The sequence below is a fragment of the Oncorhynchus keta genome, chromosome 3 (assembly GCF_023373465.1).
Source record: "Oncorhynchus keta strain PuntledgeMale-10-30-2019 chromosome 3, Oket_V2, whole genome shotgun sequence".
Taxonomy (NCBI): domain Eukaryota; kingdom Metazoa; phylum Chordata; class Actinopteri; order Salmoniformes; family Salmonidae; genus Oncorhynchus; species Oncorhynchus keta.
The window spans coordinates 13,487,531-13,504,511 of NC_068423.1; the positions used below are offsets into that span (position 1 = coordinate 13,487,531).

A 16,981-nucleotide genomic window follows, 5' to 3' on the forward strand; every position below is an offset into this window, starting at 1 on the left:
CCTTGTGAAAACCTACACACCCCTTGTACAGTCTTCACATTTTGCTGCTTTAAAATGTCATCTAAAAATGGACTGACTACATTAGATTGTTTTCCTATCGATCTATACAACCTACTCCACATTCTAAAAATATATGACAGATTTTGAAGAAATACAAAATGAGGATTGCGTATGTCTCCACAACCAAGAGTTACTGCCTGGTGGAAGCAGGTAATACATTACACACATTACAGCTGTGAATCATTTTCAATAAGATTCTACCAACCTTGCACAACATGCTGTATATGCATTGTTTTTGTCAAAATTGCTCAAGCTCAGAACATTTGGTTGGGAATCGTTGATGGACAGCAATATTCAAACCTTCTGACTGGACTATTTGCAAACAGGTTGTTAAATAATACTGCAAGATAACTCCGCAACGACACACTTTTTGGCCTAAATTAAAAACTACAGATTTGGGTAAAATCTAATACAACACAACGCAGAAGTGAAACCCTCTGTATTGTGGTAGCAGCATCATGTTATGGGTATACTTGTCATCGGCAGGGACTGGGGAGTTTGTTAGTTAAAGGAAAACCTAACCCTGGGATGTAGTTTTATTTTGCAGTGAGACAATTACACACATTTTTATCTAAAGACACACCAGAATGGCTTTCCAAGAGGTGTTAAGTGTTCCTGTGTGGTCTAGCCTCATTCCTGACCTAAATTTGCATGAAAATCAGAGACGAGGTTTGAATATTGCTGTCCATCAATGATTCTCAACCAAATTTCATGAGCATTACTGAGAAATTTGAAGAAAAACATATGTTGCCCTAAGAGTTGAGCAACGTTGGTAGAATATTATTTGAAAATCATTCACAGCTGTAATGGCTGCCGAAGGAGCGTCCACCAAGTGTTTTTTATGTGTTCATTTGGAAAATGTTCTAAATGTCTTTCACTTTGTGAACGTCGAGTAGGTTGTGTAGATCTGTAGGAAAATAAATGAATGTTATCCTTTTTAGATGTATTTTTAAGGCAGCAAAATGTGACGACTGTGTAAAGGGTTTGTAGACTTTCACTAGGCACTGTATACTCAGCAATATGTCGTTGTCATTTGAATGAAAACTGTCCAGCCCTTTGTTTGTGCTATTCTCCTCCCCTTTTCTCCAATGCTATTACTCCACATAGTCTCTTTTTACTTTACAGTTTTCTTCCTGTATTTACCTCCATGTGACCTCTCCCAGGGCAACCTGACGTTTGGTGTGGATGGTGACACAACATTGATTGAGAACTCCAAGGTGGTGGCGGTGATCGGGGACCTGCTGGCCACTAAGGAGGAGAATGTTGAGAAGGCCCTGCTCTACCGCACTGTGGCCACCGGCCGTGACGTCATTGACAAGCAGCACACAGCCCAGGAGGCCAGCTATGGCCGGGACGCCTTGGCTAAGGTAGCTAATGCTAGTACGCTATATTAACCGATGCACAGTTAACTGTCAACATGCTGACTCTTCGCTAAGGTAGCTATCTAGCACGCTACACTACATTAGCCGCTTCGTTAACAGCAGCTATTGCCAACTCTCAACGATAATGCCAACTCTCAATGATAATGCCAACTCTCAAAAAGGGTTTGTGAAATGGGCCCAATGTTGATTTAGACGTGGTAGGGCTACCCATTTTTTACGTAACCAGTGTAACATCTTATGAATGCTTCTGTGTAAAAGAGGAACCAATGTAGATAGGCTGACTATGGATGCATTTCACTCTGCTTTCTGTCAATTGATTTTGGTCTACTGTTGTCTGCCTTGGTGTTGGGGCTTGTGACCAACAGGCTATGTACGAAAGAATGTTCTGTTGGATCGTGGGAAGGATCAATGATGTCATCGAAGTAAAAAACTATGATGCCAAAGTCCACGGGAAGAACACGGTCATCGGCGTGCTGGACATCTACGGCTTTGAGATCTTTCAGAACAACAGGTTATGAGCCGTGTCCGCTAGAAATAGGTCAACATAGAATGTACTTCAGCATAGAACGTCTACTTGAGTTGGTCTCTTTTCTTATACATCAATATGAAATGTACTGGATTTATACAGATTTAGTGTCAATCTCTCTGTCATGACACTTCATTGATTTGTATGTAACACAGCGTAAAACATGTATGGTCTAGTTCAATTTAAACCAGGGTCACAGTCATTCACTCACCCTCTCCTTGTCTGTCTGTCTGTCAGCTTTGAACAGTTCTGTATTAACTACTGTAATGAGAAGCTGCAGCAGCTCTTCATTCAGCTGGTGCTGAGGCAGGAACAGGAAGAGTACAAGCGCGAGGGAATCCCCTGGAAACATGTAAGGCCGCATCTTGGTTCCACACCACTCATGTCTTGTATCTTCTACGGCAGCATTGTCGCTTTGCCTCAAGTCATTCTCCTTCCCATTGAATATGACTACTAGGAGCGTCTTCCTCCCTGTACTGGTTTTAGTTGTAATGATATACTGATCCCCTGTTTTCTCTCTGTACCTGGGCGTAGATTGACTTCTTCAACAACCAGATCATTGTGGACCTGGTGGAGCTGCAACACAAGGGCATCTTCTCTGTGCTGGACGAGGCCTGTATGAATGTTGGCAAAGTTACCGACAAGGTCTTCTTACAGGGACTCAACACCAAGCTGGCCAATCACGCCCACTACACCAGCCGTAAGGTACGTTGGAAATCTTTGGCAATTCATTAATTTAATTTGTATTAATTTCCAGTATTGACTGAATTGAAAGTGGAATTCACACCAACAATGTGGACACATGGAATTGATCAACCTAGGCTTCATGCACCAATGGGTTTCTTCTTACCACATGGCGTGGTGTTAACTTTAGGACAACATTAGCGATTATAAAACATTTGTGATTTGAAAGGCTTGCTCCCGGCAATTATAAAGTAATGCAACAACCAAGCCCAGTGATTTATTTATTTTCCACCTTTATTTACCCAGGTAGGCCAGTTGAGAACAAGTTCTCATTTACAACTGCGACCTGGCCAAGATAAAGCAAAGCAGTGCGACAAAAACAACAACACAGAGTTACACATGGAATAAACAAACGAGCAGTCAATAACAAAATAGAAAAATATATATACAGTGTGTGCAAATGTAGTAAGATTAGGGTGGTAAGGAAATAAATAGGCCACAGTGGCAAAATAATTACAATTCAGCATTAACACTGGAGTGATAGATGTGCAGATGATGATGTGCAAGTAGAGATACAGGGGTGCAAAAGAGCAAAAATAAATAACAATATGAGGTAGTTGGGTGGGCTGTGTACAGGTGCAGTGATCGGTGAGCGGCTCTGACAGCTGATACTTAAAGTTAGCTTCAGTGATTTTTGTTTTGCAATTCGTTCCAGTCATTGGCAGCAGAGAACTGGAAGGAAAGGCAGCCAAAGGAGGAGTTGTCTTTGGGGGTGACCAGTGAAATATGCCTGCTGGCGTGCGTGCTACGGGTGGGTGTTGCTATGGTGACCAGTGTGTTGAGATAAGGTGGGGCTTTTCCTAGAAAATACTTATAGATGACCTAGAGCCAGTGGGTTTGGCGATGAATATGAAGCGAGGGCCAGCCAACGAGAGCATATACTACCCAGTGGTGGGTAGTATATGGGGCTTTGGTGACAAAATTGTTGGCACTGTGATAGACTACATCCAATTTGCTGAGTAGAGTGTTGGAGGCTATTTGTAAATGACATCGCTGAATGTCAAGGATCGGTAGGATGGTCAGTTTTACGAGGGTATGTTTAGCAGCATGAGTGAAGGAGGCTTTGTTGCAAAATAGGAAGCCGATTCTAGATTTAAATTTGGATTGGAGATGTTTAATGTGAGTCTGGAAGGAGAGGACAGTCTAACCACAGACCTAGGTATTTGTAGTTGTCCACATGAGTCAGAACCGTCCAGAGTAGTGATGCAAGGCGAGCGGGTGCGGGCAGCGATTGGTGGAAGAGCATGCATTTAGTTTTACTAGCATTTAAGAACAGTTGGAGGCCACGGAAGGAGTGTTGTATGGCATTGAAGCTCGTCTGGAGGTTTGTTAACACATTGTCCAAAGAAGGGTCAGATGTATACAGAATGGTGTCGTCTGCGTAGAGGTGGATCAGAGAATCACCCGCAGCAAGAGCGACATCATTGATATATACAGAGAAGAGAGTCGGCTTGAGAATTGAACCTGTGGCACCCCCATAGAGACTGCCAGAGGTCCGGACAACAGGCCCTCCGATTTGACACACTGAACTCTATCTGAGAGTAGTTGGTGAACCAGGCGAGGCAGTCATTTGGGATGCCAAGGCTATTGAGTCTGCCGATAAGAATGCGGTGATTGACAGAGTTGAAAGCCTTGGCCAGGTCGATGAATACGGCTGCACAGTACTGTCTTTTTTCGATAGTGGTTATGATATCGTTTCATACTTGAGCGTGGATGAGGTACACCCATGGCCAGCTCGGAAACCAGATAGCGGAGAATGTACAGTGGGATTCGAAATGGTCGGTGATCTAACTTGACTTTCAAAGAATTTAGAAAGGCAGGGCAGGATGGATATAGGTCTATAACAGTTTGGGTCTAGAATGTCTCCCCCTTTGAAGAGGGGGATGACCGTGGCAGATTTCCAATCTTTAGGGATCTCAGGCGATACGAAAGAGAAGTTGAACAGGGTAGTAAATAGGGGTTGCTACAATTGCGGCGGATAATTTTAGAAAGAGCGGGTCCAAATTGTCTAGCCCAGCTGATTTGTAGTGGTCGATATTTTGCAGCTCTTTCAGAACATCAGCTATCTGGATTTGAGTGAAGGAGAAGTGGGGGGTGGCTTGGGCAAGTTGCAGCGGGGGGTGCAGAGCTGTAGCGGTAGCCACGTGGAAAGCATGGCCAGCCGTAGAAAAATGCTTCTTGAAATTCTCAATTATTGTACATTTATCAGTGGTGACGGAGATTCCTGCCCTGTGGGAGGAGGTGCTCTTACTGGACTTTACAGTGTCCAAAAACCTTTGGGAATTTGTGCTACAGGATGCAAATTTCTGTTTGAAAAAGCTAGCCTTTGCTTTCCTAACTGACTGTGTATATTGGTTCTTAACTTCCCTGAAAGTTGCATATCACGGGGGCTATTCGATGCTAATGCAGTATGCCACAGGATGTATTTGTGCTGGTCAAGGTCAGTCATGTCTGGAGTGAACCAAAGGCTATATCTGTTCTCAGTTCTACATTTTTTGAATTGGGCATGGTTATTTAAGATGGTGAGGAAAGCACTTTTAAAGAATAACCAGGCATCCTCTGCTGACGGGATGAGGTCAATATCCTTCCAGGATCACCCGGCCAGGTCTATTAGAAAGGCCTGCTCACTGAAGTGTTTTTGGGAGTGTTTGACAGTGATGAGGGGTGGTCGTTTGACAGCGGACCCATTACGGACGCAGGCAATGAGGCAGTGATCGCTGAGATCCTGGTTGAAGAGAGCAGAGTTGTATTTAGAAGGCAGGTTGGTCAGGATGATATGTATGAGGGTGACCGTGTTTACGGATTTAGGGTTGTACCTGGTAGGTTCCTTGATAATATGTGTGAGATGGAGGGCATCTAGCTTAGATTGTAGGATGACTGGGGTGTTAAGAATATCCCAGTTTAGGTCACCTAACAGTACGAACTCTGAAGATAAATGGGGGCAATCAATTAACATTTGTTGTCCAGGGCACAGCTGGGGGCTGAGGGGGTACTATAACAAGCGGCAACAGTGAGAGACTTAATTCTGGAAAGGTGGATTTTTAAAAGTAGAAGCTCAAACTGTTTGGGCACAGACCTGGATAGCATGACAGAACTCTGCAGACTATCTCTGGAGTAGATTGCCTCTCCACCCTCTTTGGCGGTTCTATCTTCATGGAAAATGTTGTAGTTGGAGAGGAAAATTTCTGCATTTTTGGTTGCCTTCCTAAGCCAGGATTCAGACACGGCTAGGACATTAGGGTTGGTGGAGTGTGCTAAAGCAGTGAATAAAACAAACTTAGGGAGGAGGCTTCTGATGTTAACATGCATGAAACCAAGGCTTTTACGGTTACAGAAGTCAACAAATTAGAGCTCCTGGGGAATAGGTGTGGTACTGGGGGCTTGGGTTAACCTCTACATCACCAGAGGAACAGAGGAGGAGTAGTATTTTAAAACATAAGATGAGACATATACTGTATACGTTTCAATTATCAGTTCCATCAAATCCTGTTTAAAGTCTAATTGGCATTAAAGTCATTGTACACAAATCAAATCAAATGTATTTATATAGCCCTTCGTACATCAGCTGATATCTCAAAGTGCTGTACAGAAACCCAGCCTAAAACCCCAAACCGCAAACAATGCAGGTGTAAAAGCACCACCAGACGAACATGAACTAATTGACCTGCACATCTGTTCCCCAGTGGCTCAGAAGGCTGCATTTTACAGGGTTGTATTTCACTCAGTGGACCACAAGAGGGAGACAAGCGTCAGCCCAGCACTCGTTTCTCTATCTGACTCAACACTCTGCCCCCAGTGATGTCACTGGCAGCCAATGGGAGTCAATGGAGTTGGTGTCTCGCTGTGCTGGCATGGGTGTTAGAGGGAGGGAGGGAGAGAGGGAGAAGAGACAGAATCATAACAAGAGGAACAGATGGAGAGGAGGGGAGGCACAAGGTAAAGATAGAGGACCTATCACTAACAGCCAGGTTGTTTTACCCTCAACTTCCTAGACTGTGTTATGTGTCATCACCTTAGCTGTTTCTCTATGGCAGGGTTCCCCAATTGGCAGCCAGTTGAATTTATTTGCCCCACAAAGTTTTCTTGTTTGTCATAAAAGACTGTAAATACACCAGCAAATCAGCTGGAAATCTGTTCCAAAGTATTCCCACGCATAATAGAGACACATACACTCAACAGCCAGTTTATAAGGTACACCCACCCTGTTCATGAAGATTGATTTCTCCTTCAGACAGTGAGTAACGTGGCTGTGGCTTGCTATATAAAGCAGACAGACAGGCATCGAGGCATTCAGTTACTGTTCGATTGAACATTAGAATGGGCAAAACAAGTGACTTAAGCTACTTTGAGTGTGGTATGATCGTCAGTGCAAAGCACACCGGATCCAGTATCTCAGAGATGGCTGCCCAGAGATGGCTGCCCAGAGATGGCTGCCCAGAGATGGCTGTGGATATTCTGAAGCAACATCTCAAGACATCAGTCAGGAAGTTAAGGCTTGGTTGCAAATGAGTCTTTCAAATGGACAATAACCCCAAGCATACTTTCAAAGTTGTGGCAAAATGGCTTAAGGACAACAAAGTCAAGCTTTTGGAGTGGCCATCACAAAGCCCTGACCTCAATCCGATAGAAAATTTGTGAGCAGAACTGAAAAAGCGTGTGCGAGCAGGCCTACAAACCTGACTCAGTTACACCAGCTCTGTCAGGAGGAATGGGCCAAAAATTCCCCCAACTTATTGTGGGAAGCTTGTGGAAGGCTACCCAAAACGTTTGACCCAAGTTAAACAATTTAAAGGCAAAGCTACCAAATACTAATTAAGTGTATGTAAACTTCTGACCCACTGAGAATGTGATGAAAGAAATAAAGTCTGAAATAAATCATTCTCTCTACTATTATTCTGACATTTCACATTCTTAAAATAAAGTGGAGATCCTAACAGACAGGGAATTTGTATTAGCATTAAATGGCAGGAATTGTGAAAAACTGAGTTTAAATGTATTTCGCTAAGGTGTATGTAAACTTCCGACTTCAACTGTCCATATTACCTTAATTACCTTGGCTATCTGGTGCTCCCGCACATTGACTCTGTACCTGTACTCCCTGTATATAGTCTCGCTATTGTTATTTTACTGCTGCTCTTTAATTACTTGTTCCCTCTTTTTCTTATTCTTATTATTTAAACTGCATTGTTGGTTAGGGGCTTATAAGTCAGCATTTCACTGTTAGGTCTCCACCTGTTGTATTCGGCGCGTGAGACAAATAACATTTTGTTTTATTTGGTGTGTGCTTGAGTACACGGTCCCCAAAGACTCCAGTGGAGAAGATTTGGTATTTTATTAGGATCCCCATTAGAGGTGGCAAAAGCAGCAGCTACTCTTCCTGGGGTCCAACACAAAACAGGAAACATGACGTAATACAGAACATCAATAGACAAGAACAGCTCAAGGACAGAACGACATACATGAAACCATTTTTAAAAAGCAGAGAATGAGAGAGAAAGGTAGTTTAGAATGTCACATGATTGTGTGCATGTGGATGTCTTTTTCCAGAGAGTGGTTATGCTATCAGCCACGGTCTGGGTAGACATAGTAAAAATGTTTGACTCTCATTGTTATCAGGAGGCAGAAAAAAACTCTAAGACTACTTTTAGAAGTGGTAATTATTGCAAAAGCATATGTGAAAATGCTCTAAGGCTGATCCCTGGTGCGTTGGAGGGATACATTTTTACTTTCACGCTTCACATCCCATACTCTACAAGCAGCTCTGCTTGAAAAGTTTAGACATGCTCACGGCTGCCAGGTTCAGTGGGCTCAGACTCTGCAGACTTGAAAGACCTCGGGCAGTTTTTTAAAATTGCAGTTTTTGTTGGAGTTCTTCTCAAGTGAGTGTGAGAATTGTGGTGTGTGACAGAGGGAGTGGGGTGATGTGTGACAGACGGAGTGGGGTGATGTGTGGCAGAGGGAGTGGGGTGATGTGTGGCAGAGGGAGTGGGGTGATGTGTGACAGACGGAGTGGGGTGATGTGTTACAGAGGGAGTGGGGGATGTGTGGCAGAGGGAGTGGGGTGATGTGTGACAGAGATGTGTTACAGAGGGAGTGGGGGATGTGTGGCAGAGGAGTGGGGTGGGGGATGTGTGGCAGATGTGTGGGGGAGTGTGACAGGTGATGTGTGACAGAGGGAGTGGGGTGATGTGTGACAGACGGGGGTGATGTGTGACAGAGGGAGTGGGGGACAGAGTGGGGGAGTGATGTGGGAGGGAGTGGGGTGGGATGTGTGGCAGAGGGAGTGGGGGATGTGTGGCAGAGGGAGTGGGGTGATGTGTGACAGACGGAGTGGGGTGATGTGTGACAGAGTGGGGTGATGTGTGACAGAGGGAGTGGGGGATGTGATGTGTGGCAGAGGGAGTGGGGTGATGTGTGACAGAGGGAGTGGGGTGATGTGTGACAGAGGGAGTGGGGTGATGTGTTACAGAGGGAGTGGGGGATGTGTGTGACAGAGGAGTGGGGGGTGGTGTGTGTGACAGTGGGGTGATGTGTGACAGATGGAGGGGGGATGTGTTACAGAGGGAGTGGGGTGGTGACAGAGGGTTGGGGTGTGGCAGAGGGAGTGGGGTGATGTGTGACAGAGGGAGTGGGGGTGATGGACAGAGGGGGGATGTGTGGCAGAGGAGGGGGGTGATGTGTGACAGAGGGAGTGGGGTGATGTGTGGCAGAGGGAGTGGGGGATGTGTGGCAGAGGGAGTGGGGTGATGTGTGACAGAGGGAGTGGGGGATGTGTGGCAGAGGGAGTGGGGGATGTGTGGCAGAGGGAGTGGGGGGGTGGGGTGTGTGTGGCAGAGGGGGTGGTGGTGGCAGAGGGATGTGTTACAGAGGGAGTGGGGGATGTGTTACAGAGGGAGTGGGGGATGTGTGGCAGAGGGAGTGGGGGATGTGTTACAGAGGGAGTGGGGGGATGTGTGGCAGAGGGAGTGGGGTGATGTGTTACAGAGGGAGTGGGGTGATGTGTGGCAGAGGGAGTGGGGTGATGTGTGACAGAGGGAGTGGGGGATGTGTGGCAGAGGGAGTGGGGGGATGTGTGGAAGAGGGAGTGGGGTGATGTGTGGTCAGACGGAGTGGGGTGATGTGTGACAGAGGGAGTGGGGGGATGTGTGACAGACGGAATGGGGGATGTATTACAGAGGGAGTGGGGTGATGTGTGACAGACGGAATGGGGGGATGTATTACAGAGGGAGTGGGGTGATGTGTGACAGACGGAATGGGGGATGTATTACAGAGGAGTGGGGTGATGTGTGACAGAGGGAGTGGGGGATGTGTGGAAGAGGGAATGGGGGATGTGTGGTCAGAGGAGTGGGGTGATGTGTGACAGAGAGTGGGGTGATGTGGAGGGATGGGGGATGTATTACAGAGGGAGTGGGGTGATGTGTGACAGACGGAATGGGGGATGTATTACAGAGGGAGTGGGGTGATGTGTGACAGATGGAGTGGAGGGATGTGTGACAGAGGGAGTGGGGGGACGTGTGACAGAGGGAGTGGGGGATGTGTTACAGAGGGAGTGGGGGATGTGTTACAGAGGGAGTGGGGGATGTGTGACAGAGGGAGTGGGGGATGTGTTACAGAGGGAGTGGGGTGATGTGTGACAGAGGGAGTGGGGGGGATGTGTGACAGAGGGAGTGGGGGACGTGTGACAGAGGGAGTGGGGGATGTGTTTCAGAGGGAGTGGGGTGATGTGTGACAGACGGAGTGGGGGAATGTGTGACAGACGGAGTGGGGGGATGTGTGACAGAGGGAGTGGGGGATGTGTTACAGATGGAGTGGAGGGATGTGTTACAGAGGGAGTGGGGTGATGTGTGACAGAGGGAGTGGGGGATGTGTGGCAGAGGGAGTGGGGTGATGTGTGACAGAGGGAGTGGGGGATGTGTGACAGAGGGAGTGGGGGGATGTGTGACAGAGGGAGTGGGGGATGTGTGACAGAGGGAGTGGGGTGATGTGTGACAGAGGGAGTGGGGGATGTGTTACAGAGGGAGTGGGGGATGTGTGACAGAGGGAGTGGGGTGATGTGTGACAGAGGGAGTGGGGGATGTGTGACAGAGGGAGTGGGGGGACGTGTGACAGAGGGAGTGGGGGATGTGTTACAGAGGGAGTGGGGTGATGTGTGACAGAGGGAGTGGGGTGATGTGTGACAGAGGGAGTGGGGGGATGTGTGACAGAGGGAGTGGGGGGACGTGTGACAGAGGGAGTGGGGGATGTGTTTCAGAGGGAGTGGGGTGATGTGTGACAGACGGAGTGGGGGAATGTGTGACAGACGGAGTGGGGGGATGTGTGACAGAGGGAGTGGGGGATGTGTTACAGAGGGAGTGGGGGGATGTGTTACAGAGGGAGTGGGGGGATGTGTTACAGAGGGAGTGGGGGATGTGTTACAGAGGGAGTGGGGGATGTGTTACAGAGGGAGTGGGGTGTTGTGTGACAGAGGGAGTGGGGGGATGTGTGACAGAGGGAGTGGGGGGATGTGTGACAGAGGGAGTGGGGGATGTGTTACAGAGGGAGTGGGGGATGTGTGACAGAGGGAGTGGGGTGTTGTGTGACAGAGGGAGTGGGGTGATGTGTGGCAGAGGGAGTGGGGGATGTGTTACAGAGGGAGTGGGGGGTGTGTTACAGAGGGAGTGGGGGATGTGTGACAGAGGGAGTGGGGGATGTGTTACAGAGGGAAGACAGGGAGTGGGGGATGTGTTACAGAGGGAGTGGGGGATGTGTAGAAAGATGAGGGAGGGGGTGAGAAAGGCTATCGAGTGAGAGAGCGAGGGATGCGGGAGGGGGGTGTAAGAAAGAGGGAGAGAGCGAGAGAAGCAGTGCTATAATAGTGGATTAGCCTGTTATAAGATTTGCACTGTCTGTCAGCACTAATGTTGTCACCCTATTTTTTATGAAGAAGACCTAGAGCTGCTACACACCAGGCTTCTCTCTGTTCTCCTGGCTGACTGTCACCCCGTAAACACTCTGACACACACACACACACACACACACACACACACACACACACACACACACACACACACACACACACACACACACACACACACACACACACACACACACACACACACACACACACACACACACACACACACACACACACACACACACACACACTGTTCCACCCTTTGGCAAAGACCTCACGCTCCAGATCAGAGAGAAAGTGGAAACGATGAAGTGTCTTGATCAGTGGCTGTGTCTTCAGGCGCATGTTGTCTAATGAAAATATCCCTTTTTAAATATCCCTGTATTTGGTTTTCAGTCTTGTCAGGGCTGTTTATGTATACATCAAGGGGTGGTTGGAGCTGGGTTGTTGTTAACATAGACCTCTCGCTTAGATAAAACTACTGGATGTATTTGATATAATGGGACTATGATGGGCCAGGACGTTCAGGTGGATGTTTTTTTGCCTCTGTATTGTGATCATGGCATCACTCTTTGTGGTGTGCCAGGAGTGGTTACTTCCTCTTTGTGGTGTTCCAGGAGTGGTTACTTCCTCTTTGTGGTGTGCCAGGAGTGGTTACTTCCTCTTTGTGGTGTTCCAGGAGTGGTTACTTCCTCTTTGTGGTGTTCCAGGAGTGGTTACTTCCTCTTTGTGGTGTGCCAGGAGTGGTTACTTCCTCTTTGTGGTGTTCCAGGAGTCGTTACTTCCTCTTTGTGGTGTGCCAGGAGTGGTTACTTCCTCTTTGTGGTGTGCCAGGAGTGGATAGTTCCTCTTTGTGGTGTGCCAGGAGTGGTTACTTCCTCTTTGTGGTGTTCCAGGAGTGGTTACTTCCTCTTTGTGGTGTTCCAGGAGTGGTTACTTCCTCTTTGTGGTGTTCCAGGAGTGGTTACTTCCTCTTTGTGGTGTTCCAGGAGTGGTTACTTCCTCTTTGTGGTGTTCCAGGAGTGGTTACTTCCTCTTTGTGGTGTTCCAGGAGTGGTTACTTCCTCTTTGTGGTGTTCCAGGAGTGGTTACTTCCTCTTTGTGGTGTTCCAGGAGTGGTTACTGCCTCTTTGTGGTGTTCCAGGAGTGGTTACTTCCTCTTTGTGGTGTTCCAGGAGTGGTTACTTCCTCTTTGTGGTGTTCCAGGAGTGGTTACTTCCTCTTTGTGGTGTTCCTGGAGTGGTTACTTCCTCTTTGTGGTGTGCCAGGAGTGGTTACTTCCTCTTTGTGGTGTGCCAGGAGTGGTTACTTCCTCTTTGTGGTGTGCCAGGAGTGGTTACTTCCTCTTTGTGGTGTTCCAGGAGTGGTTACTTCCTCTCTGTGGTGTTCCAGGAGTGGTTACTTCCTCTTTGTGGTGTTCCAGGAGTGGTTACTTCCTCTTTGTGGTGTTCCAGGAGTGGTTACTTCCTCTTTGTGGTGTTCCAGGAGTGGTTACTTCCTCTTTGTGGTGTTCCAGGAGTGGTTACTTCCTCTTTGTGGTGTTCCAGGAGTGGTTACTTCCTCTTTGTGGTGTTCCAGGAGTGGTTACTTCCTCTTTGTGGTGTTCCAGGAGTGGTTACTTCCTCTTTTTGTTGGTGTTCCAGGAGTGGTTACTTCCTCTTTGTGGTGTTCCAGGAGTGGTTACTTCCTCTTTGTGGTGTTCCAGGAGTGGTTACTTCCTCTTTGTGGTGTTCCAGGAGTGGTTACTTCCTCTTTGTGGTGTTCCAGGAGTGGTTACTTCCTCTTTGTGGTGTGCCAGGAGTGGTTACTTCCTCTTTGTGGTGTGCCAGGAGTGGTTACTTCCTCTTTGTGGTGTGCCAGGAGTGGTTACTTCCTCTTTGTGGTGTTCCAGGAGTGGTTACATCCTCTTTGTGGTGTTCCTGGAGTGGTTACTTCCTCTTTGTGGTGTTCCAGGAGTGGTTACTTCCTCTTTGTGGTGTTCCAGGAGTGGTTACTTCCTCTTTGTGGTGTGCCAGGAGTGGTTACTTCCTCTTTCTGGTGTTCCAGGAGTGGTTACTTCCTCTTTGTGGTGTTCCAGGAGTGGTTACTTCCTGACAACTTTATAATAGAACTTTGAAGAAGTTTTAAACAGACTGCAGTTGTTGTAGCTATATAAAGTTGTTTTGGGAAACGTTTCCCTGCTTCTCCTCGTACATGCTGATGTCGATACTTAACTTGGCTGATGTGGTACACAGCGAGGGATAGCTGTGACACGCTGGTCTGGACAGGAGTCTGTTGTTAGTGCAGTATTCGCGAAGAAGGGGGTTGAAATAATTCCAACAGTTGTATTGGAAGGAGGCGGCGCTCTGGGGGACTGTGTGTGGCTGTCCATGTGGCTGTTTGAGTGAGAATGACACAGAGGAGACCCAATCTGTAAAACAGCACTGCCCCTTGATTATGAACACACCGTACCGACAACGTCAAAATAGCCTTTCCAGACTCCGAAGTAACGAGGGCTTCAAGTTAGGTGTCAGCCAGACTAGTTGATACCATCCTCAAATTTCGAATCTCCCAATTTTGTCACGTTCTGACCTTAGTTCCTTTGTTATGTCATTGTTTTAGTTTGGTCAGGGCATGAGTTAGGGTGGGTAGTCTATGTTCCTTTTTCTATGTTGTGGTTTTGTGTTTGGCCTGGTATGGTTCTCAATCAGAGGCAGGTGTCATTCGTACCACACATACCACGCTGCGCTTTGGTCCTCCTCTCCTTCCACCGAACGCTACCGTTACAAATTTGCTCTCCGCCTTCTCTTGTACACTTTGTGAGGTCGTACCCCTGTAATACCCTGTCTTTGTACATGCTAGGAATTCAGTATTTTTTGTGGCTACTTTTCTACATCACTAAGGAAATTAACATGGTCCACACAGTCCAACACAGTCACACGACAACACCTCTTCCGCTCTCATGAGGATGAAAAGATTTGGCATGATCCTCAAAAAGTTACACAGCGGCACCATTGAGAGCATCTTCACTGGCTGCATCGACACTTGGTATGGCAACTGGCGGTGTTTGAGGCCCTAGAAACTTGTCAGTCTCAAACCACCCACGTCATAGACCAGGGGTGTCAAACTCATTTCCGCATCTGCATTTGGCCACATACGGCCTACGTTGGAGATGTCAATTGGGCTAGGACCATTAAAATTATACCATACTCTGCTATAAATAACCAAAATATCATGTCTTTCCTTTGTTTTGGTGTAAAGAAGCACAAGAACATTAGGAAAATATTGAAATTTAATGAACTATCCTTTTACAAAACATTTCATGAAACACCTCATATTTCCTTAGACAAATGTGCAATTTACTTTTATCATTCACAAATATGCATTGCAACTGATCCCACTGATTGTACAAAGGCACAAAACTTTAATTGGTACTGAAAAATATAGTAATGCACTTTAAGATTAAATGAGACTTTTAAAGAAAGGAATTTTTAAACCACTTACACATACGCATATAAAATCTAAATGTAATCCCTGCGTACACCTTACAAACTAAGGAGAGTGATTTTAAATGTGTAATGAAGAAAGTGTTCGCCTGTCCTGTAAATCTGTAAACTTCATACATGAAACATACATACACATACAATACATACTGAAAATTTATGGAGTTGGAGTATGGAGCTTCAATACCGAAACTTGTTGCAAACACACCAAGCACAAAGGTTTTCCGTGCATCTCTGTAAATAAATAGGACGTGGTCCATTTTTCTTTGAAAATTCTACACTCCTTATCTACTTTTCTCCGTTTGGATAACGACATTTTGGCTAATGAGGGTGTAGCGGAGAGGTAGAGACCAAGGTATTAACAACGTCGTAACAAGCAGCAGATGGCGCATTGATACCGTCTGCTGTTTTCAGTCTGTCTCAGTGATGCGGCTTGTCTTCTACTCTGATGGAAAGAGTGCGCCCCTTAGCGGATAATCCATGAATTGCAGCGAATTAAAAATATTAATTCCATGTCTTTTATGCATTTTTTCCACTTTCAAATTATCCTGCGGGCCTGATCGAACCTCCTTGGGGGACTCAGGTTCCGCCCACGGGCCGTATGTTTGACACCCCTGTCATAGACTGTTCTCTCAGTCTGGAACCAACAGGACCCTGAGCAGCTTCTGCCATAAGACGGCTAAATAGTTAAACAAGTTGCTACTCCGACTATCTGCATTTGACCCCATTTTGTGCTAACTATTCTGACTCATCACATACGTTGCTGCTACTGCTTATTATCTATTGTGTTGCCTAGTTACTTTATCCCTACCTATATGTACATATCTACCTCAATTACCCCTGCACATCGACTCGGTACTGGTACCCTGTGTATATTGCCACGTTATCGTTACAAATGGTCTATTTATTATTTTTCTATGTTTCTCTCTGCATTGTTGGGAAGGGGCGTAAGTAAGCATTTCACTGTTTGTCTACACCTGTTTTTTACGAAGCATGTGACAAATACTATTTTATTTGACACACACACTACCTCTCCCTCCTCTCCCTCATCCCCCCTCTCTTCTATCCACCCACTGATCCTGACCTGTCTCTGTTCAGATGCAGCATAGGATGCTGTGTGTGTGTGTGTGTGTGTGTGTGTGTGTGTGTGTGTGTGTGTGTGTGTGTGTGTGTGTGTGTGCGTGCGTGCGTGCGTGCGTGCGTGTGTGTGTGCGTGCGCGTGCGTGCGTGCGTCAGAGGCAGCGGCAGGCCATCGTTAAGTGATTACCCTAGCATACACCATGTGATGCTAATAGCATGGGCCTGCTGTTCAAGGCTGTAGGGTGTTTACAGCACAAGCACTGGAGAGGCAGGAAGGAAGGATGTCTAGAGTGCTCTCATTCACGTCTGGGAGAAAGCTTCGCAAGTTCTCCGGTTCCAACGCAATGTCTTTTTTACCTCTCAATGCTTCATACTCTTGATATTACGTTTGAACTCGTCCTAGAAGTGGGTGCCTAGTTTATCCACGGAGGGTCCAAAACATTAAGAACACCTGCTCCTTCCATGACATAGACTGACCAGGTGAATCCAGGTGAAAGCTATGATCCCTTTATAGATGTCACCTGTTAAATCCACTCCAATCAGGGGAGGAGACAGGTTAAAGATGGATTTTTAAGCCAACCAGCCAACCTGACATAACTGTGGGAAGCATTGAAATCAACATGGGCCAGCATCCCTGTGGAACGCTTTCAACACCTTGTAGAGTCCATGTCCTGACGAATTGAGGCTGTTCTGAGGGCAAAATGGTATTGCTACTCAATATTAGGAAGGTGTTCCCAATGTTTGGTACACTCAGTGTCTGTCTGTTTCTGTTTTTAATAAGTAATCATCTGCAGTCTAGAGAGGTTATGTAGTG

General features: G+C 46.7%; 1 protein-coding gene across 2 annotated transcripts in view; it reads left to right on the plus strand.

Moving 5' to 3' along the window:
- LOC118367064 (unconventional myosin-Id) overlaps positions 1–16,981 on the plus strand; it is a 132,115-nt gene that overhangs the window by 45,669 nt on the left and 69,465 nt on the right. For both annotated transcript variants that reach the window (XM_035750065.2, XM_052490289.1), the window contains exons 8-11: positions 1,224–1,427; positions 1,808–1,953; positions 2,206–2,320; positions 2,503–2,673. In XM_035750065.2, coding sequence (XP_035605958.2) covers positions 1,224–1,427; positions 1,808–1,953; positions 2,206–2,320; positions 2,503–2,673 — 636 coding nt within the window. The remainder of the gene's footprint in view (positions 1–1,223; positions 1,428–1,807; positions 1,954–2,205; positions 2,321–2,502; positions 2,674–16,981) is intronic.